At 43.3% G+C, this 16906-nt stretch overlaps 1 protein-coding gene across 3 annotated transcripts; it reads left to right on the top strand.

The window, feature by feature from the left end:
• Window positions 1-13: 13 nt before the first annotated feature.
• On the top strand, window positions 14-16167 carry LOC139542734 (lethal(3)malignant brain tumor-like protein 1). 3 transcript variants are annotated; one of them, XM_071348518.1, is made up of 22 exons: window positions 14-101; window positions 1032-1194; window positions 1410-1591; window positions 2395-2518; window positions 5865-6030; window positions 6268-6403; window positions 6604-6640; window positions 6748-6839; window positions 6987-7091; window positions 7337-7472; window positions 7678-7769; window positions 7878-8029; window positions 8153-8229; window positions 8347-8432; window positions 8622-8732; window positions 12871-13012; window positions 13122-13221; window positions 13353-13553; window positions 13667-13716; window positions 13914-14071; window positions 14538-14600; window positions 15294-16167. In XM_071348518.1, the coding sequence occupies exons 2-22, from the start codon at window positions 1053-1055 to the stop codon at window positions 15426-15428; spliced, it is 2487 nt and encodes an 828-aa protein (XP_071204619.1). In that variant the 5' UTR covers window positions 14-101; window positions 1032-1052; the 3' UTR covers window positions 15429-16167. The 3 variants fall into 3 exon arrangements, with proteins under 3 accessions (XP_071204619.1, XP_071204618.1, XP_071204620.1); XM_071348517.1 differs by lacking the exon at window positions 14-101 and adding an exon at window positions 108-207; XM_071348519.1 differs by lacking the exons at window positions 14-101; window positions 1032-1194; window positions 1410-1591 and having other exon boundaries at window positions 2415-2518; window positions 5884-6030.
• Window positions 16168-16906: the final 739 nt, after the last annotated feature.

Here is a 16906-nt window from a genome sequence, read left to right as displayed (position 1 = left end):
GTTATTTAACTCATGGAATTGGAGCGATGCTTTTGGATCCGCTGTAGGGTGAGCTGCGCATGCGTGATTTTAAGATTCTGACCCGCAAGAAGAAACCGCTGGTAAGCTAAATTTAGTCCCAAATTGATCAGCTAATATGCATGTATATTGCTTTGACGTGCCTGCAATAAGCGCTACAGAATCCTGAAACTATAACGCTTGCAGATGGTAAGAGAATTTGTAATTTTCTTGCGGTTGACATCCAGCATGCATGAACATAATTAGTCATAAAGCTATTTGGTATCGCAAATCATTTAAGAATTCAATATATTCTGTCATTCGATAGCCTATTACATCAGGTTTCCAGAGAACTAACGGACCGCATCATAATAGGGATTTTATTTTTCTCGCCTGAATGTCATGAAACGATGTCATTCATTCGAAATCTTGCCAGGATTTTTTTTTTTTTTACATTTTCACAAATTGTAGTTTTTTTTCTTAAATAGCTTCAAGGGTTTCTGATCCTCCGCCATTTTACTGCTGAATTGCTGTGTTTTTGTTAAATTAATAATATAATTATTTTGCATTGTGGCTCTACTTTCCCTTGTTATTCGAAGAGGAGCGTTGTCAAATAAAGCAGTTGACATTACAGAAAGGTCATAATAGCTCAATGAAATTGTTTATTTTAAAATAAATCATTCCTTGGATGTACTTTATCACCGATGCTGTCAAATGAGACTAAAATTCAGTAATTCCATTTTTAAGGTTTCCTCACAACAATGCAGAGAAACACAGCATTATTATTGATAAAAGGAGAAGAATGGCAGCATATCTGTACAGGAAATTGTCCAATGTATTTAGCTGTTTAGTGGTAAAAGATAAGACTGGATGCAGGGGATGCATGATATGGGGAATACATCTGAATCCTGTAACCTTTCTGGCATTCAAGACCCATAGCACCCTATATTCCAATGTCACTCCAGCTGTCATTCTAATCCTAATAAATATGTGAAATTGTGATGGTTAAACTGACATTATGATCTTTTTTTCAGAGGCAGTAAGTGAAGTCTGTCATGAGTGCCAAAGTGGAGCTGGATGTTTCAGCCAAAGAAGCAGATCCCAATCCTCCCACTGACTCCAGTGGTGCCCTCTCCTCCAATGACAGCCTGTCGAAGAAGACACACCCACAGACTACCACAGCACTCATCCTGCCAGGTGAGATAAGGCCACCATGACTCTCCTAGAACTATTACACTCAATAGTGTTCCGTAATGTATTGCACCCTGAACATTCTCCAACTCAGAGATATGCTGCACATTGTCCTAAGTTTAGACAAAACAGAGGGGGGTACATACTACCCTCCTACTAGTTTCACACAGCTACATATCATATTCGCTCAGAACTTAGAAGACTGGCCACTCTCTCCCCAGCCCCTGTTCCCAGTACACAGAAGGTGGAGGTCTCTCCGGGTGCTGCTGAGGCAGGTAATGGAGCCACAGCTGGAGAGGTGGAAACCCCCACTCTAGCCCCCCAGGTTGGGGGAGCCTGTAGCATCGTCCATGTACTGGAGTGGAAAGAAGGGATGGCCATCTTACCCAGCAGCAACCTTAAGGTGAATGACATCTGATGGCCATTGTATGTTATTATAAGCGTAGGGTTCTCTAGTATTAAGCATTGTTGGAGTAAAGAGGCCAGCCAGCCTGGTCTCATAGAATAGACGTAATATAGTATATGTAAATCTGGAACACTCAAATTAGAATGATATGTTCAGTTCGGTATGGTTACATAAGACAAGACAGAAGGTTACTTAGCGCAAAAACGTAAGTAGGGTGGATGGTTGGTTAGTTTGGCGCATAAAGCGAATGTTTAGCAACCCAAAGGTTGCTTGTTCAAAACTCATCACGGACAACTTTAGCTAATTAGCAACTACTTACTACTTTTTGCTACTTTGCAACTTCTTAGCATGTTAGCTAACCTTTTATCCTTAACCCCTAGCCAAACTAATGTTAGCCACCTAGCTAACGTTAGCCACAACAAATTGGAATTCATAACATCATACGTTTTGCAAATGTATAACATATTGTATGAATTGCAATTTGTAACATATTCTACAAATTCAAATTCGTAACATTTCATACAAATTGTAATTCGTAACATATCATACGGCAGGTAGCCTAGTGGTTAGAGCGTTGGGCTAGTAACCGAAAGGTTGTTCTTAACTGACTTGCCTAGAATTTGTTCTTAACTGACTTGCCTAGTTAAATAAAGGTTAAAATAAATAAAATATGAAATGGACATCCACAAATGAATGCATACAAAATGTAACATGTCATAATAATTTGGAGTGTCCTGGATTTACCCCTGAGTCCAGGTTGTGTATGCACATGGTTGAAATACAGTATGTGTATTTTTCAGTTCTGTGTGAGTGACTGTGGAACACTGGAGATGATCAGCCAAGGGAAAATCAGCAGTGCTGAACCAGCAGTAATGGTGTCTGGGAAAATACCTGACTCCAAAAACAGGCCAACTAACAAAACAGGTAGGCTACAGATGAACAGTCCCTTAACTAAATCCTAATGTAAATGATCTAGCTAGTGAACTAGCAAGTTCACAACTCATATTTAATTCCAGAAATATCCTCAAAAACGACTTGCTATACTGTATGCAATCCTTTCCTGATCCCAACCTGATATAATGCCTCCGACTGTGTGATCACTCTCTCCGTAGCCGATGTGAGTAAGTTCTTTAAACAGGTCAACATTCACAAGGCCGCAGGGCCAGATGGATTACCGGACAGGTACTCAGAGCATGCGCTGACCAACTGTCAAGTGTCTTCACTGACATTTTCAACCTCTCCCTGACCGAGTCTGTAATACCTACATGTTTCAAGCAGACCACCATATTCCCTGTGCCCAAGAACGCCATGGTACCCTGCCTAAATGACTACCGACCCGTAGCACTCACGTCTATAGCCATTAAGTGCTTTGAAAGGCTGGTCATGGCTCACATTAACACCATCCCAGAAATCCTATACCCACCCCAATTCACATACCGCCTCAACAGATCCACGGATGACGTGATCTCCAATGCACTCCACACTGCCCTTTCCCACCTGGACAAAAGGAACACCTACGTGAGGATGCTATTCATTGACTACAGCTCAGTGTTCAACACCATAGTGCCCTCAAAACTATTACTAAGCTAAGGACCCTGGGACTGAACACCTCCCTCTGCAACTGGATCCTGGACTTCCTGACGGGCCGCCCCCCAGGTGGTAAGAGTAGGCAACAACGCATCTGCCACCCTGACCCTTGACACGGGATGCCTCAGGGGAAGTGCTTAGTCCCCCCCTGTACTCCCTGTTCACCCACGACTGCGTACTCCCTGTTCACCCACGACTCCATTCACATCGACAGGGCTGTAGTGGAGTGGGTCGGCTGTAGTGGAGTGGGTTGAGAGCTTCAAGTTCCTTGTCCTCCACATCACTAACAAACCATCATGGTCCAAACACATCAAGTCAGTCTTGAAGATGGCACGACAACACCTATTCCCCCTAAGGAAACTAAAAAGATTTGGCATGGGTCCTCAGATCCTCAAAAAGTTATACAGCTGCACCATCGAGAGATTCCTGACTGATTGCATCACCGCTTGATATGGCAACTGCTCGGCAACCGACCGCAAGGCGCTACAGAGGGTAGTGGTTACGGCCTAGTACCATCACTGGGGCCAAGCTTCCTGCCATCCAGGACCTCTATACCAGGCAGTGTCAGAGGAAGGCCCTAAAAATTGTCAGACTCCAGCCACTCTAGTCATAGACTGTTCTCTCTGCTACCGCACAGGAAGCGGTTCCGGAGCACCAAGTCTAGGTCCAAAATGCTCCTTAACAGATTCTACCCCCAAGCCATTAGACTGCTAAACAGTCAATTGGGTCCCTGGACTATTTGTATTGTCCCCCTTTTTTCTGCTGCTGCTACTCGCTGTTTATTATCTATGCATAGTCACTTTACCCCTAACTACATATACATATTACCTCAATTACCTCAACTAACCTGTGCCACCGCACATTGACTCTGTACCGATACCCCCTGTATACAGTGCATTCGGAAAGTATTCAGACCCCTTGACTTTTACCACATTTTGTTACGTAACAGCCTTATTCTAAAATATATATTTTTTCTCCCCCTCATCCATCTACACACAATACCCCATAATGACAAGGCAAAACATATTTTTCGATTTCTTTGCAAATGCATAAAAAAACAAAAACAGAAATCACTTATATACATAAGTATTCAGACACTTTGCTATGAGACTCGAAATTGAGCTCAGGTGCATCCTGTTTCCATTGATCATCCTTAAGATGTTTCTACAACTTGATTGGAGTCCACCTGTGGTAAATTCAATTGATTGGACTTGATATGGAAAGGCACACACCTTTCTATATAAGGTAGCACAGCTGACAGTGCATGTCAGAGCAAAAACCAAGCCATGAGGTCGTAGGAATTGTCCGTAGAGCTCCAAGACAGGATTGTGTTGAGTCACAGATCTGGGAAAGGGTACCAACAATGTCTGCAGCATTGAAGGTCCCCAAGACACAGTGGCCTCCCTCATTCTAAAATGGAACAAGTTTGGAACCACCAAGACTCTTCCTAGAGCTGGCCACCCGGCCAAACTGAGCAATCGGTGAAGGGCCTTGGTCAGGGAGGTGACCAAGAACCCAATGGTCAAACTGACAGAGCTCCAGTGTTCCTCTGTGGAGATGGGAGAACCTTCCAGAAGGACAACCATCTCTGCAGCACTCCACCAATCAGGCCTTTATGGTAGAGTGGCCAGAGGGAAGCCACACCTCAGTAAAAGGCACATGACAGCCTACTTGGAGTTTGCCAAAAGGCACCTAAAGGACTCACAGACCATGAGAAACAAGATTCTCTGGTCTGATGAAACCAAGATTGAACTCTATGGCCTGAATGCCAGGCGTCACGTCTGGAGGAAACCTGCCACCATCCCTACTGTGAAGCATGGTGGTGGCAGCATCATGCTGTAGGGATGTTTTTCAGCGGCAGGGACTGAGAGACTAGTCAGGATCAAGGGAAAGGTGAATGGAGCATAGTACAGAAAGATCCTTGATGAAAACCTGCTCCAGAATGCTCAGGACCTCAGACTGGGGCGAAGGTTCACCTTCCAACAGGACAACCACCCTAAGCACACAGCCAAGATAACGCAGGAGTTGCTTTGGGACAAGTCTCTGAATGTGCTTGCCAGAGACAGAGCGAGCCAGAGCCCGGACTTGAACCCGATCAAACATCTCTGGAGAGACCTGCAAATAGCTGTGCAGTGACACTACCCATCCAACCTGACAGAGCTTGAGAGGATCTGCAGAGAAGAATGGGAGAAACTTCCCAAATACAGGTGTGTCAAGCTTGTAGTGTCATACCCAAGAAGACTCGAGGCTGTAAACACTGCCAAAGTACTGAGTAAAGGATCTGAATACTTATGTAAATGTGATATTTCAGTTTATTTTTAATACATTTAATACAATCTGATTTTGCTTTGTCATTATGAGGTATTGTGTGTAGATTGATGAGGGGAAAAAAACTATTTCATCCATTTTAGAATAAGGTTGTAACGTAACAGAATGTGGAAAAAGTCAAGGGGTCTGAATACTTCCCGAATGTACTGTATATCCTCGTTATTACTTTTTTTCTTTAGTTTATTTTATTTTGCATATATTTTTTTAGCAAATATTGTTTTACTTTAAAACAAATTCAGTATTGTTTGTTAAGGGCTTGTAAGTAAGCATTTCAAGGTATGCTTACTTACAAGTGCCGAATACCTGTTGTATTCGGCGCATGTGACAAATAAAATTTGATTTGATTCCATTGTAGATATGGTGTCTCCTCTCAGCTCTGTGGGTGGTGTGGCTGTGGAACAAGAGAGGCCCATCAAGATTGAGCCTAAGACCCAGGGAGGGCCAGGACAACAGGAGAGCTGTGATCCTATGGCACAGAGAACCTACCCAGAGCAGCTACGCAGGGAGCCTATGACTGACAAGTAAGTACTGAAGACTGAAGCCTTTCCACACTTTAGAAAGTCAATTTTTATGAAACATCCTTTTACCATAGAAAGTGCAATTCATGCTAAATTAAAATCATACTGTGGATGCTCAGACACAAAACAAACAAACTACAGGAAGATATTAACCACCATGCAGAAGATGTAACGTAGGTCATAGGTAGCCTAAGGCAAAGCTTTGTAGTGGACTCAACTATTCTCTTATCTGTCCCTTAGGAGGGGGGGAGGCACAGATAAGATTCCCGGGGGCAGGGTAGCATCTCTGGACCCTGAGCTGCTGAAACCCATGAAGAAGAGGAAGAGGAAGGACTACCTGAGTCCGTCAGAGGAAGAATCTGAGCTGGATGGAATGGTGGGAAAGCCTCGAGTGTCACTTCATCTCACATAAAGCGCGCACAATTTAGTAGCATATTTTGTTGTAATAAGTAAATGATCTCACATGTACGTGAGGATGTTATGCATCAATCAATTCTTTTGTTCAGTATGACCATTCATAGTGTAGGCACTATGTCTTTGTTGTCGTAAATCTGTGTGTTGTATTTGTGGTTCTAGGATTACTTGAAGACAGAAAGCAGACACAACAAAGCAGGTAAGAATCAGCTAAATTGCATTAAAAAAATATATATATTCAAGTCATATTTCAGTTGTCAGAACTCCCATAAGCTTTATGTTGTGTTTTCTGTCTGTGTACAACAGGTGCTGTTGAAGTCCATATGGATCTGTGGACATGGGGACAGTATCTGGAGGAGACCAAAGCAGTGGCAGCTCCGGCCAAACTCTTTCAAGAGGTGGGTTTTATTCTCTTTGGGTACATACTAAATGAGAGAACAAAAGTTGATATTCTTTGCAAATTAAAGTGGGTGTGAGTGGGCTTGTGGGCGTGCGTGCATGTGTGTATGGCTGTGCTTTTCTTACTATGCCCCCTGTATTTTCAGTCTCAGAGAGTCCCGCAGTGCAAAAGCAGCTTCCGCCAAGGCATGAAGTTAGAGGGCATCGACCCCCAGCACCCCTCCATGTACTTTGTTCTGACTGTGGCTGAGGTACTGTGTGCATCGCTGCTCAACCTACAGTCGCATGCTCTTTGAGGTTTGCTTCTACCTCTCTCCCTGTCCTGACTGCTTTGCTTCATACACACTACACACCTTGACTGAAACACTTTGATGAATCACAGAGAGAGATATAAGGGAAGAGACAGGAAGAGAGGAATCCACATAACTGGGGAAGGACACGGAGAGAGACTTGGGGAGACATGGTTTAACTCCTGTCTGTCTTCTCCTGTCTGTAGGTTTGTGGCTACAGGCTGCGTCTCCATTTTGACGGCTACTCAGACTGTCATGACTTCTGGGTAAATGCCAACTGCCCCGACATCCACCCGGCGGGATGGTGTGAGAGCACTGGACACAAACTCTACACCCCCAAAGATAAGAGTACACTGGGCTTTGGTTTGGGGTTGGGCTGCACTTTGGACACTGATTAGTTTTATATTCACATTTTGAATGTGGCGCAGATCATTCGCCCAAGCATCTAAAGTATGTAATTCATAAAGTAACTAATGAGAATGTCCTTATTGGAGTAGTGGCCCAGGAAAATGTCCACATCATATGTTTGTGTCTGTTTGTGCCACAGGCTGCAAAGAGGAGGAGTTCTCCTGGGCCAGCTACCTGAAAATGAGTAAAGCACAAGTTGCCCCTAAAGAGGTGTTTGCCAGCCCTGGAAGAGTAAGTATAAGCATGACTCTTATCCTCAATCAGTGGTATGCATCTGCCTGAAGTAAGTAACTGTAAGCGGCTAATGTGGTGCGTTTGTGTTGGTGGCCCCCTGGTCAGACGGATACGGAGTGTGGTTTTGAGGTGGGCATGAAGCTGGAGGCGGTCGACCGCATGAACCCCTCTCTCATCTGCGTGGCGACCGTGACCGACGTGGTGGACGACCGCTTCCTGGTTCACTTTGATAACTGGGACGACACGTACGACTACTGGTGAGGCCATTTTTCATGTCTTTTTCATGGCTTCTCTAAATTATGAACTGTGCTGTTTTACTAGCCATGATGCCATGATTTAAATTCTAATCTGATTGGTTGATGTTGCATTACCCCATCCAGGTGTGATGCCAGCAGTCCATACATCCATCCTATTGGCTGGTGCCAAGAGAGGAGCCTCCCCCTCACGCCGCCTCAAGGTGACTGACAAAGTTCTAAGATTTGACTATAGGTCTAATAAGTGAACTATAGGGAATGCAGTGGAATTTCACGCACACCTATGAGCTAGATCCCATGTGCCCCATCTGTCCTGTCAGATTACCCAGACCCAGGCAGGTTCTCCTGGCCAAGGTACCTCGACGAGACTGGCTCTACCGCCGTTTCTGCTGAGGCTTTTAAAGTGGTGAGTACTAAAGACTTGTTGCAATGACATGAACATGGGTGAATACATTTTATTTGACTTGAATCCTTTTTGGTGGGGTAAAGTGTAGTTGTGGACATAATTACTGTTATGAGGTAATGAGTTGAAATCAGATTAACTATAGGGACTAAGTGGCGCTGTGTGATGATGATGTGACCCTCCCCTCTGCAGCGTCCTGCCCATTGCTTCCAGGCTCAGATGAAGCTGGAGGTGGTGGACAAAAGGAGCCCCGGCCTGATACGGGTGGCCACAGTGGAGGAGGTCGACACCCACCGCATTAAGGTCAACCAGTAGTGTGTGTGTTAGGGATGCACGGGTCAGCTGTTTGATCACCCACCCGCAATTGCAAATAACCCTTCTGCAACCGTTCGACTATACACTGAGTGTACAAAACATTAAGCTGCTATTTCCATGACATAAACTGACCAGGTGAATCCAGGTGAAGGATACAGTGCATTCGGAAAGTATTCAGACCCCTTGACTTTTTACACACTTTGTTACGTTACAGCCTGATACAATTTAATTTAAAAAATGTTTTTCCCTCATCGATCTACACACAATACCCCATAATGACAATGCAAAAACTTTTTTGCAAATGTATTTCTTTTTAAACACGGAAATATCACATTTACATAAGTATTCAGACCCTTTACTCAGTACTTTGTTGAAGCATCTTTGGCAGCGTTTACAGCCTTGCGTCTTAGGTATGACGCTAGAAGCTTGGCACACCTGTATTTGGGGAGTTTATCCCATTCTTCTCTGTAGATCCTGTCAAGCTCTGTCAGGTTGGATGGAGAGGGTCACTGCAAAGTTATTTTCAGGTCTCTCCAGAGATGTTTGATAGGATTCAAGTCCGGACTCTGGCTGGGCAACTCAAGGATATTGAGACTTGTCCCGAAGCCACTCCTGCGTTATCTTGGCTGTGTGCTTAGGGTGGTTGTCCTGTTGGAAGGTGAACCTTCGCCCTAGTCTAAGGTCCTGAGCGCTTTGGAGCAGGTTTTCATCAATGATCTCTCTGTACTTTGCTTCGTTCATCTTTACCTCGATCCTGACTAGTCTCTCAGTCCCTAGCTCCGAACGAAATCCCCACAGCATGATGCTAACACCACCATGCTTCACCGTAGGGATGGTGCCAGGTTTCCTCCAGACGTGACGCTTGGCATTCAGGCCAAAGAGTTCAATCTTGGTTTCATCAGACCAGAGAATCTTGTTTCTCATGGTCTGAGAGTCCTTTAGGTGCCTTTTAGCAAACTCCAAGCGGGCTGTCATGTGCCTTTTACTGAGGAGTGGTTTCCGTCTGGCCACTCTACCATAAAGGCCTGATTGGTGGAGTGCTGCAGAGATGGTTGTCCTTCTGGAAGGTTCTCCCATCTCCACAGTTCTTAACTGACTTGCCTAGTTAAATAAAGGTAAAATATATTTTTTCAATTGTTTGTTTTTATACATTTGCAAAACTTTCTAAAAACCTGTTTTAGTTTTGTCATAATGGGGTATTTTGTGCAGATTGATGAGAACACTTTTTAATTAAATACATTTTAAAATAAGGCTGTAACGTATCAGAATCTGGAAAAAGTCAAGGGGTCTGAATACTTTCCGAATGCACTATATCACAGGTGTCAAACTCATTCCACGGGGGGCCGAGTGTCTGCGGGTTTTCGCTCCTCCCTTGTACTTGATTGATGAATTAACATCACTAATTAGTTAGGAACTCCCCACACCTGGTTGTCTAGGGCTTTATTGAAAGGAAAAACCAAAAACCTGCAGACACTAGGCCCTCCGTGGAATGAGTTTGACACCCCTGCACTATATGATCCCATATTGATGTCACTTGTTAAATTCACTTCAATCAGTGTAGATGAAGGGGAGGAGACCGGTTAAAGAAGGATTTTTAAGCCTTGAGACAATTGAGACATGGATTGTGTATGTGTGCCATTCAGAGGGTGAATGGGAAAGACAAAACGATTTAAGTGCCTTTGAATGGGGTATGGTAGTAGGTCCCTGGTGCACCGGTTTGTGTGAAGAACTGCAACAGTGCTGGGTTTTTCACGCTCAACAGTTTCCCGTGTGTATCAAGAATGCTCTACCACCCAAAGGACATCCAGCCAACTTGACAACAGTGGGAAGCATTGGAGTCAACATGGGCCAGCATCCCTGTGGAACGCTTTCGGCACCTTGTTGAGTCCATGCCCCGACGAATTGAGGCAGTTCTGAGGGGAGGAACTCAATATTAGGAAGGTGTTCCTCATTTTTGGTATACTCAGTGTATGTGATAAAGTGAAAATCTGAGGCCCGCACTCGACCCTAACCCACATACAGTTGAAGTCGGAAGTTTACATACATTTTTCCAACCACTCCACACATTTCTTGTTAACAAACTATAGTTTTGGCAAGTCGGTTAGGACATCTACTTTGTCCATGACAAGTAATTTTTCCAACAATTATTTACAGACAGATTATTTCACTTATAATTCACTGTATCACAATTCCAGTGGGTCAGAAGTTTACATACACTAAGTTGTCTGTGCCTTTAAACAGTTTGGAAAATTCCAGAATATGATGTCATGGCTTTAGAAGCTTCTGACATAATTTGAGTCAATTGTAGGTGTACCTGTGGATGTATTTCAAGGCCTACCTTCAAACTCAGTGCCTTTTTGCGTGACATCATGGGAAAATCAAAAGAAATTAGCCAAGACCTCAGAAAAGAAATTGTAGACCTCCACAAGTCTGGTTCATCCTTGGGAGCAATTTCCAAACGCCTGAAGGTACCACGTTCATCTGTACAAACAATAGTACACAAGTATAAACACCATGGGACCACGCAGCCATCATACCTCTCAGGAAGGAGACACGTTCTGTCTCCTAGAGATGAACGTGCTTTGGTGTGAAAAGTGCAAATCAATCCCAGAACAACAGCAAATGACCTTGTGAAGATGCTGGAGGAAACAGCTACAAAAGTATCTATATCCACAGTAAAACGAGTCCTATATCGACATAACCTGAAAGGCCGCTGAGCAAGGAAGAAACCACTGCTCCAAAACCGTGATTAAACAAGCCAGACTATGGTTTGCAACTGCACATGGAGACAAAGATCGTACTTTTTGGAGAAATGTCCTCTGGTCTGATGAAACAAATTTTTTACTGTTTGGCCATAATGATCATCGTTATGTTTGGAGGAAAAGGGGGGAGGCTTGCAAGCCGAAGAACACCATCCTAACCGTGAAGAACGGGGGTGGCAGCATCATGTTGTGGGGGTGCTTTGTTGCAGGAGGGACTGGTGCACTTCTCAAAATAGATGTCATCATGAGGAAGGAAATTATGTGGATATATTGAAGCAACATCTCGACATCAGTCAGGAAGTTAAAGCTTGGTCGCAAATGGGTCTTCCAAATGGACAATGACCCCAAGCATACTTCAAAGTTGTGGCAAAATGTCTTAAGGACAACAAAGTCAAGGTATTGGAGAGGCCATCACAAAGCCCTGACCTCAAACCTATAGAAAATGTGTGGCCAGAACTGAGAAAGTGTATGCGAGCAAGGAGGCTTACAAACCTGACTCAGTTACACCAGCTCTGTCAGGAGGAATGGGCCAAAATTCAAGTAGCCTTCCAAGCAAATTCAGGTAGCCTTCCAAGCTTGTGGAAGGCTACCTGAAACGTTTGACCCAAGTTAAACAACTTAAAGGCAATGCTACCAAATACTAATTGAGTTTATGTAAACTTCTGACCCACTGGGAATGTGATGAAAGAAATAAAAGCTGAAATAAATAATTCTCTACTATTATTCTGACATTTCACATTCTTCAAATAAAGTGGTGATCCTAAGATGGGGAATTTTTACTAGGTTTAAATGTCAGAAATTGTGAAAAACTGAGTTTAAATGTATTTGGCTAAGGTGTATGTGAACTTCCGACTTCAACTGTATATCGAAAATGCGCTGTACAGTTCCCTGTTTTTCTATTGAACATTTATTGAACAATTATGTTTTTCTTCAACATTTCTTAATTTACTTATTGAATATTTAGGTCTATTGAACAGTATCCTAATGTTTTTCTTAAACCAAAAATGTCAAACAATTTCCTAAATTGACGCCTTGCGCATGGTTTTTATGACCAGGATTGGGGATTGCCGTGTATTTGGCGCTCGTTAGTCTCTAAAGCTTAGATTTATGCACTAATGCCAGATAAAAAACAACGAAAGAAAAACCTCAAAGTAGCCTATAGATATGAATGAATTTTTTGATACAGTGTCTTTTTTTTGTTACCAGCCCTTCAACCACACAATATTTCATGACCCTAAACCCGCACGCTCGTGGATATAACACGGGGACTACAGGTTATGAGTCAATCTGTGTCTTGCGGTTGTATGTGCCAGTGCCACTACTACACTCCCGTAACTATGTCATATTATACCATACTCCCACAGATCCATTTTGATGGCTGGAGTCATATGTATGATGAGTGGATGGACTCGGACCACCCTGACACCCACCCGGTTGGCTGGTGTGAGAGTACGGGTCACCCGCTAAAAATCCCACCCCCTGAGTCCAACAAAACCCAACACCTTGGTAACAGATACCATACTTCTCTGACTCTACTTCACCTTGATATGAGTGCTTACATGTTCGGTTTGATGACGTTGAGCTCTGTGTTTGTTTGTGTGTGTGTTTTAATAAGACCCCAGGGAGCCTGCAACCACAGGCCAGTCCAGTTTCTCCTCCATGCCTTGCAAAGTAATCAGCCACTCCAGATCCACCAAGTACAGCTTCCATCACAGGTCAGTACTCGCCAGAAACAGGTCTCTGAAATGCCTATGAAGCAGTACATGTGAGTAGATGATTTCCATACCAACCTTATGATTATGTTATCATGATGTTATAATGAAGTCAAACCTACTTTTTGAAACAGGAAGTGTCCGACGCCTGGATGTGATGGCTCGGGTCATGTGACTGGGCGGTTCACAGCGCATCACTGTCTGTCAGGCTGCCCATTGGCTGAGCGAAACCAGGGTAGACTCAAAACCGACCTATCAGATACAGAGGGGAGCGGAGCCAAGCGGAACATCTTAATCTTTGGCCAAAGGACCAAAAAGTCCCGGTACCATGGCAGGTAAGCCTCATGTTAACAGTGGCTAAGGCTGTTATAGTCGTGGTGGTATATTGCTGTAACCTCTGCTACTGTAGCCCCCCTTCACACCAGTTTCTCTCTTTCTCTATTGTCAGGATTGGTCGTCCCCCCAAGTATAGAAAAAGCCAGCATAGAGGTTACCAGAGTGAGTATCACAGTTTTATGCTCTGTACACATACATACTGTGTCCATTTATGTCTATGGCCACACTCTGATTATATATAGCCTCAGTATGAGTTTACTGCATCCTATATACAGTATTCTGTGTGTATGTGTTACATGCGTTAATATGTTTGATTTTGTGTGTGCTGACGTATATGTGTGTGTTTTCCTGTGTTGCAGCGATAGCCCCAGAGGGTATGTGCCCATCTCTGTTCATGTCTGCCCTGTCGGCCCACCCGGACCGAACCCTGTCTCTGTGCTGGGAGCAACACTGCAAACTGCTGCCGGGCGTCCAGGGCATCCATGCTACACAGGTGGCAGCATGGACCGTGGAGGAGGTGAGAGCTGTAAAACTCACCCTGAGGTTAAAGTTCTCCGTCACTGCAACAGATTCCCAGTTTGAGGGGGGATTATGATTTTGGGTTAAGAATAAATAAAAACACTCCAGGCCACACCTGAACATCTAAAACTAGACAAAACGTATGTAGACAGGATAATGAACCTATAATGAACCTTTTCAAATAAAATGGATGCACTCACTACTTACTGTAAGTCGCTCTGGATAACAGCGTCTGCTAAATGACTTAAATGTAAATAACTGCCCATTTTCTGGCCCGCAAATGGATTTTGACAAACACATCGGTTGTAAAAAATCTGTGCGGCCCTCGGTGGAATTTTGAAATCCTGATGCGGCCCTCAAGCTGAGATCGACTTGACTTGCCTGTACTTACCCCTATTTATCTTTGGCTTCAACAAACGGGTGAATCAGAGTACATTGATAACTCTTTGTGTTCTGTGTAACAGGTCTTTGGATTTGTCCAGAAACTGACTGGTTGTGAAGAACAAGCCTGTGTCTTCAAAGAGGAAGTGAGTACGATGTTAATTGATAATTAAGTATGAACTAATGAAACAAACAAGAGCCCATTTAGAACAGCTAAGTCAAGTCATTTAAGTTACATTCTGTTGTCCTCTATTGTTGTTTTTTATTTTTTATTTTTTTATTTTTATTTATTTTAAATTGTATCCCCTTTTCTCCCCAATTTTCGTGGTATCCAATCGCTAGTAATTACTATCTTGTCTCATCGCTACAACTCCCGTACGGGCTCGGGAGAGACGAAGGTCGAAAGCCACGCGTCCTCCGAAGCACAACCCAACCAAGCCGCACTGCTTCTTAAAGACAGCGTGCCTCCAACCCGGAAGCCAGCCGCACCAATGTGTTGGAGGAAACACCGTGCACCTGGCCCCCTTGGTTAGCGCGCACTGCGCCCGGCCCGCCACAGGAGTCGCTGGAGCGCGATGAGACAAGGATATCCCTACCGGCCAAACCCTCCCTAACCCGGACGACGCTAGACCAATTGTGCGTCGCCCCACGGACCTCCCGGTCGCGGCCGGCTGCGACAGAGCCTGGGCGCGAACCCAGAGACTCTGGTGGCGCAGCTAGCACTGCGATGCAGTGCCCTAGACCACTGCGCCACCCGGGAGGCCCTATTGTTGTTTTGTTTGTATGAGAAACTTTTTTATATTCCTGTGATTGAGAGTTTCTTGTATATTTCTCCTCAGATGATTGACGGGGAGGCCTTCCTATTACTGACACAAACTGACATCGTCAAAATCATGAACATCAAACTTGGTCCCGCCCTCAAGATCTCCAACGCCATTTTAATGTTCAAGAGTATTGACGAAGGCCTCAAGTGATCCTGTCCCCACTCGGCCAGAGACTCCGTGACTAATCATCATGTGCCAAAATCATCCAGAACCCTACCCCTGTTATGTGTTTGGTGTTCAGTACCCATCAGAGAGAGAACAGGAGAGGGGACTGAGAGATGAAAGTGGGGTAAGAGTGGAAAAGAGATGGGGACAGAACTGAGAAAGATAAATAAAAAGTGTAAGCAAATGTTTTTATAAGGTTGCTTCACTGCTCGTGCAATAAAATTAGTAAAATCTTACCTGAAAGTGTAAGGAGCGTCGAAAGATAAACTTTTGTCATTTATGCAAAATATATGGAATTATTTATGTGGGATGATGTTTTACTGCAATTTTTTGTCACAGATTTGAAATCCAGGGGGATTTTATGCTGCTGTTCCTATACTTGGTCACTAGATACAGCATATGGACAGTTTCTAAGACCAGAAAAGGTTTAAAGTTTCTCAAGTATTGATTTTATGTGAGATAAATTCTAAATCATGTTTGAAAATATGAACTTTGTTTGGAACATTTGAAAAGGTTTACATTTTCAGTCAGAAATATCAAGATATCTGGGGGATTTATTGTTTTGAATCATTTTTATATTTTATGCACTGTATTTAAATATAATCTTACAAGGGCTCCAGGATTCCTATAGCTATATTTCTCTCTGGTGGGCAAAAAAGTAGTGTCACGATATTCTTGGATCAAAATCGTTCATTCCGTATGTACAAATAAATGTCCAATTCAATCTCTTGTCTTGACTTCAGTTGATTGGTGATGATGAAGTAAGTTCAATTCAAAATACTTGATCTTTATTAAATTGTGTATGTCTGCACAGAGGGTAGTGCATACGGCAAGTGCTACTTTTTTGACTCATCACATAAGCTGCTGCTACTGTTTATTATCAATCCTGTTTCATAGTCATATTATTCCTAGTTATATGTACGTACAGTGCCTTCAGAAAGTATTCATACCCTTTGACTTATTCTACATTTCGTTGTGTTACAGCCTGAATTCAAAATTGATTAAATAGATTTTTGTATATTAAACATGAAATACAGAAATATGTCATTTACATAAGTATTCACACCCCTGAGTCAATACATCACTTTTGGCAGTGATTACAGCTGTGAGTTTTTGGATTGTACAATATTTACCCATTATTATTTTCAAAATGTTTCAAACTCTGTCAAATTGGTTGTTGATCATTACTAAACAACCAACTTGCCATAGATTTTCAAGCAGATTTAAGACAAAACTGTAACTCGGGCACTCAGGAACATTCACTGCTTTCTTGGTAAGCAACTCCAGTGTATATTTAGCCTTGTGTTTATTGTCCCGCTGAAAAGTGACTTCATCTTCCAGTGTCTGGTGGAAAACAGACTGAACAAGATTTTCCTCTAGGAGTTTGCCTGTGCTTAGCTTCATTCCGTTTTTTTTATCCTGAAAAATTCCCCAGTCCTTAAAAATTACAAACATACCCATAA

This window comes from Salvelinus alpinus, chromosome 17 (genome assembly GCF_045679555.1).
Source record: "Salvelinus alpinus chromosome 17, SLU_Salpinus.1, whole genome shotgun sequence".
Taxonomy (NCBI): domain Eukaryota; kingdom Metazoa; phylum Chordata; class Actinopteri; order Salmoniformes; family Salmonidae; genus Salvelinus; species Salvelinus alpinus.
The sequence above is the reverse complement of the archived record's forward strand: the minus strand, read 5'-3'. Positions and strand labels throughout refer to the sequence as shown.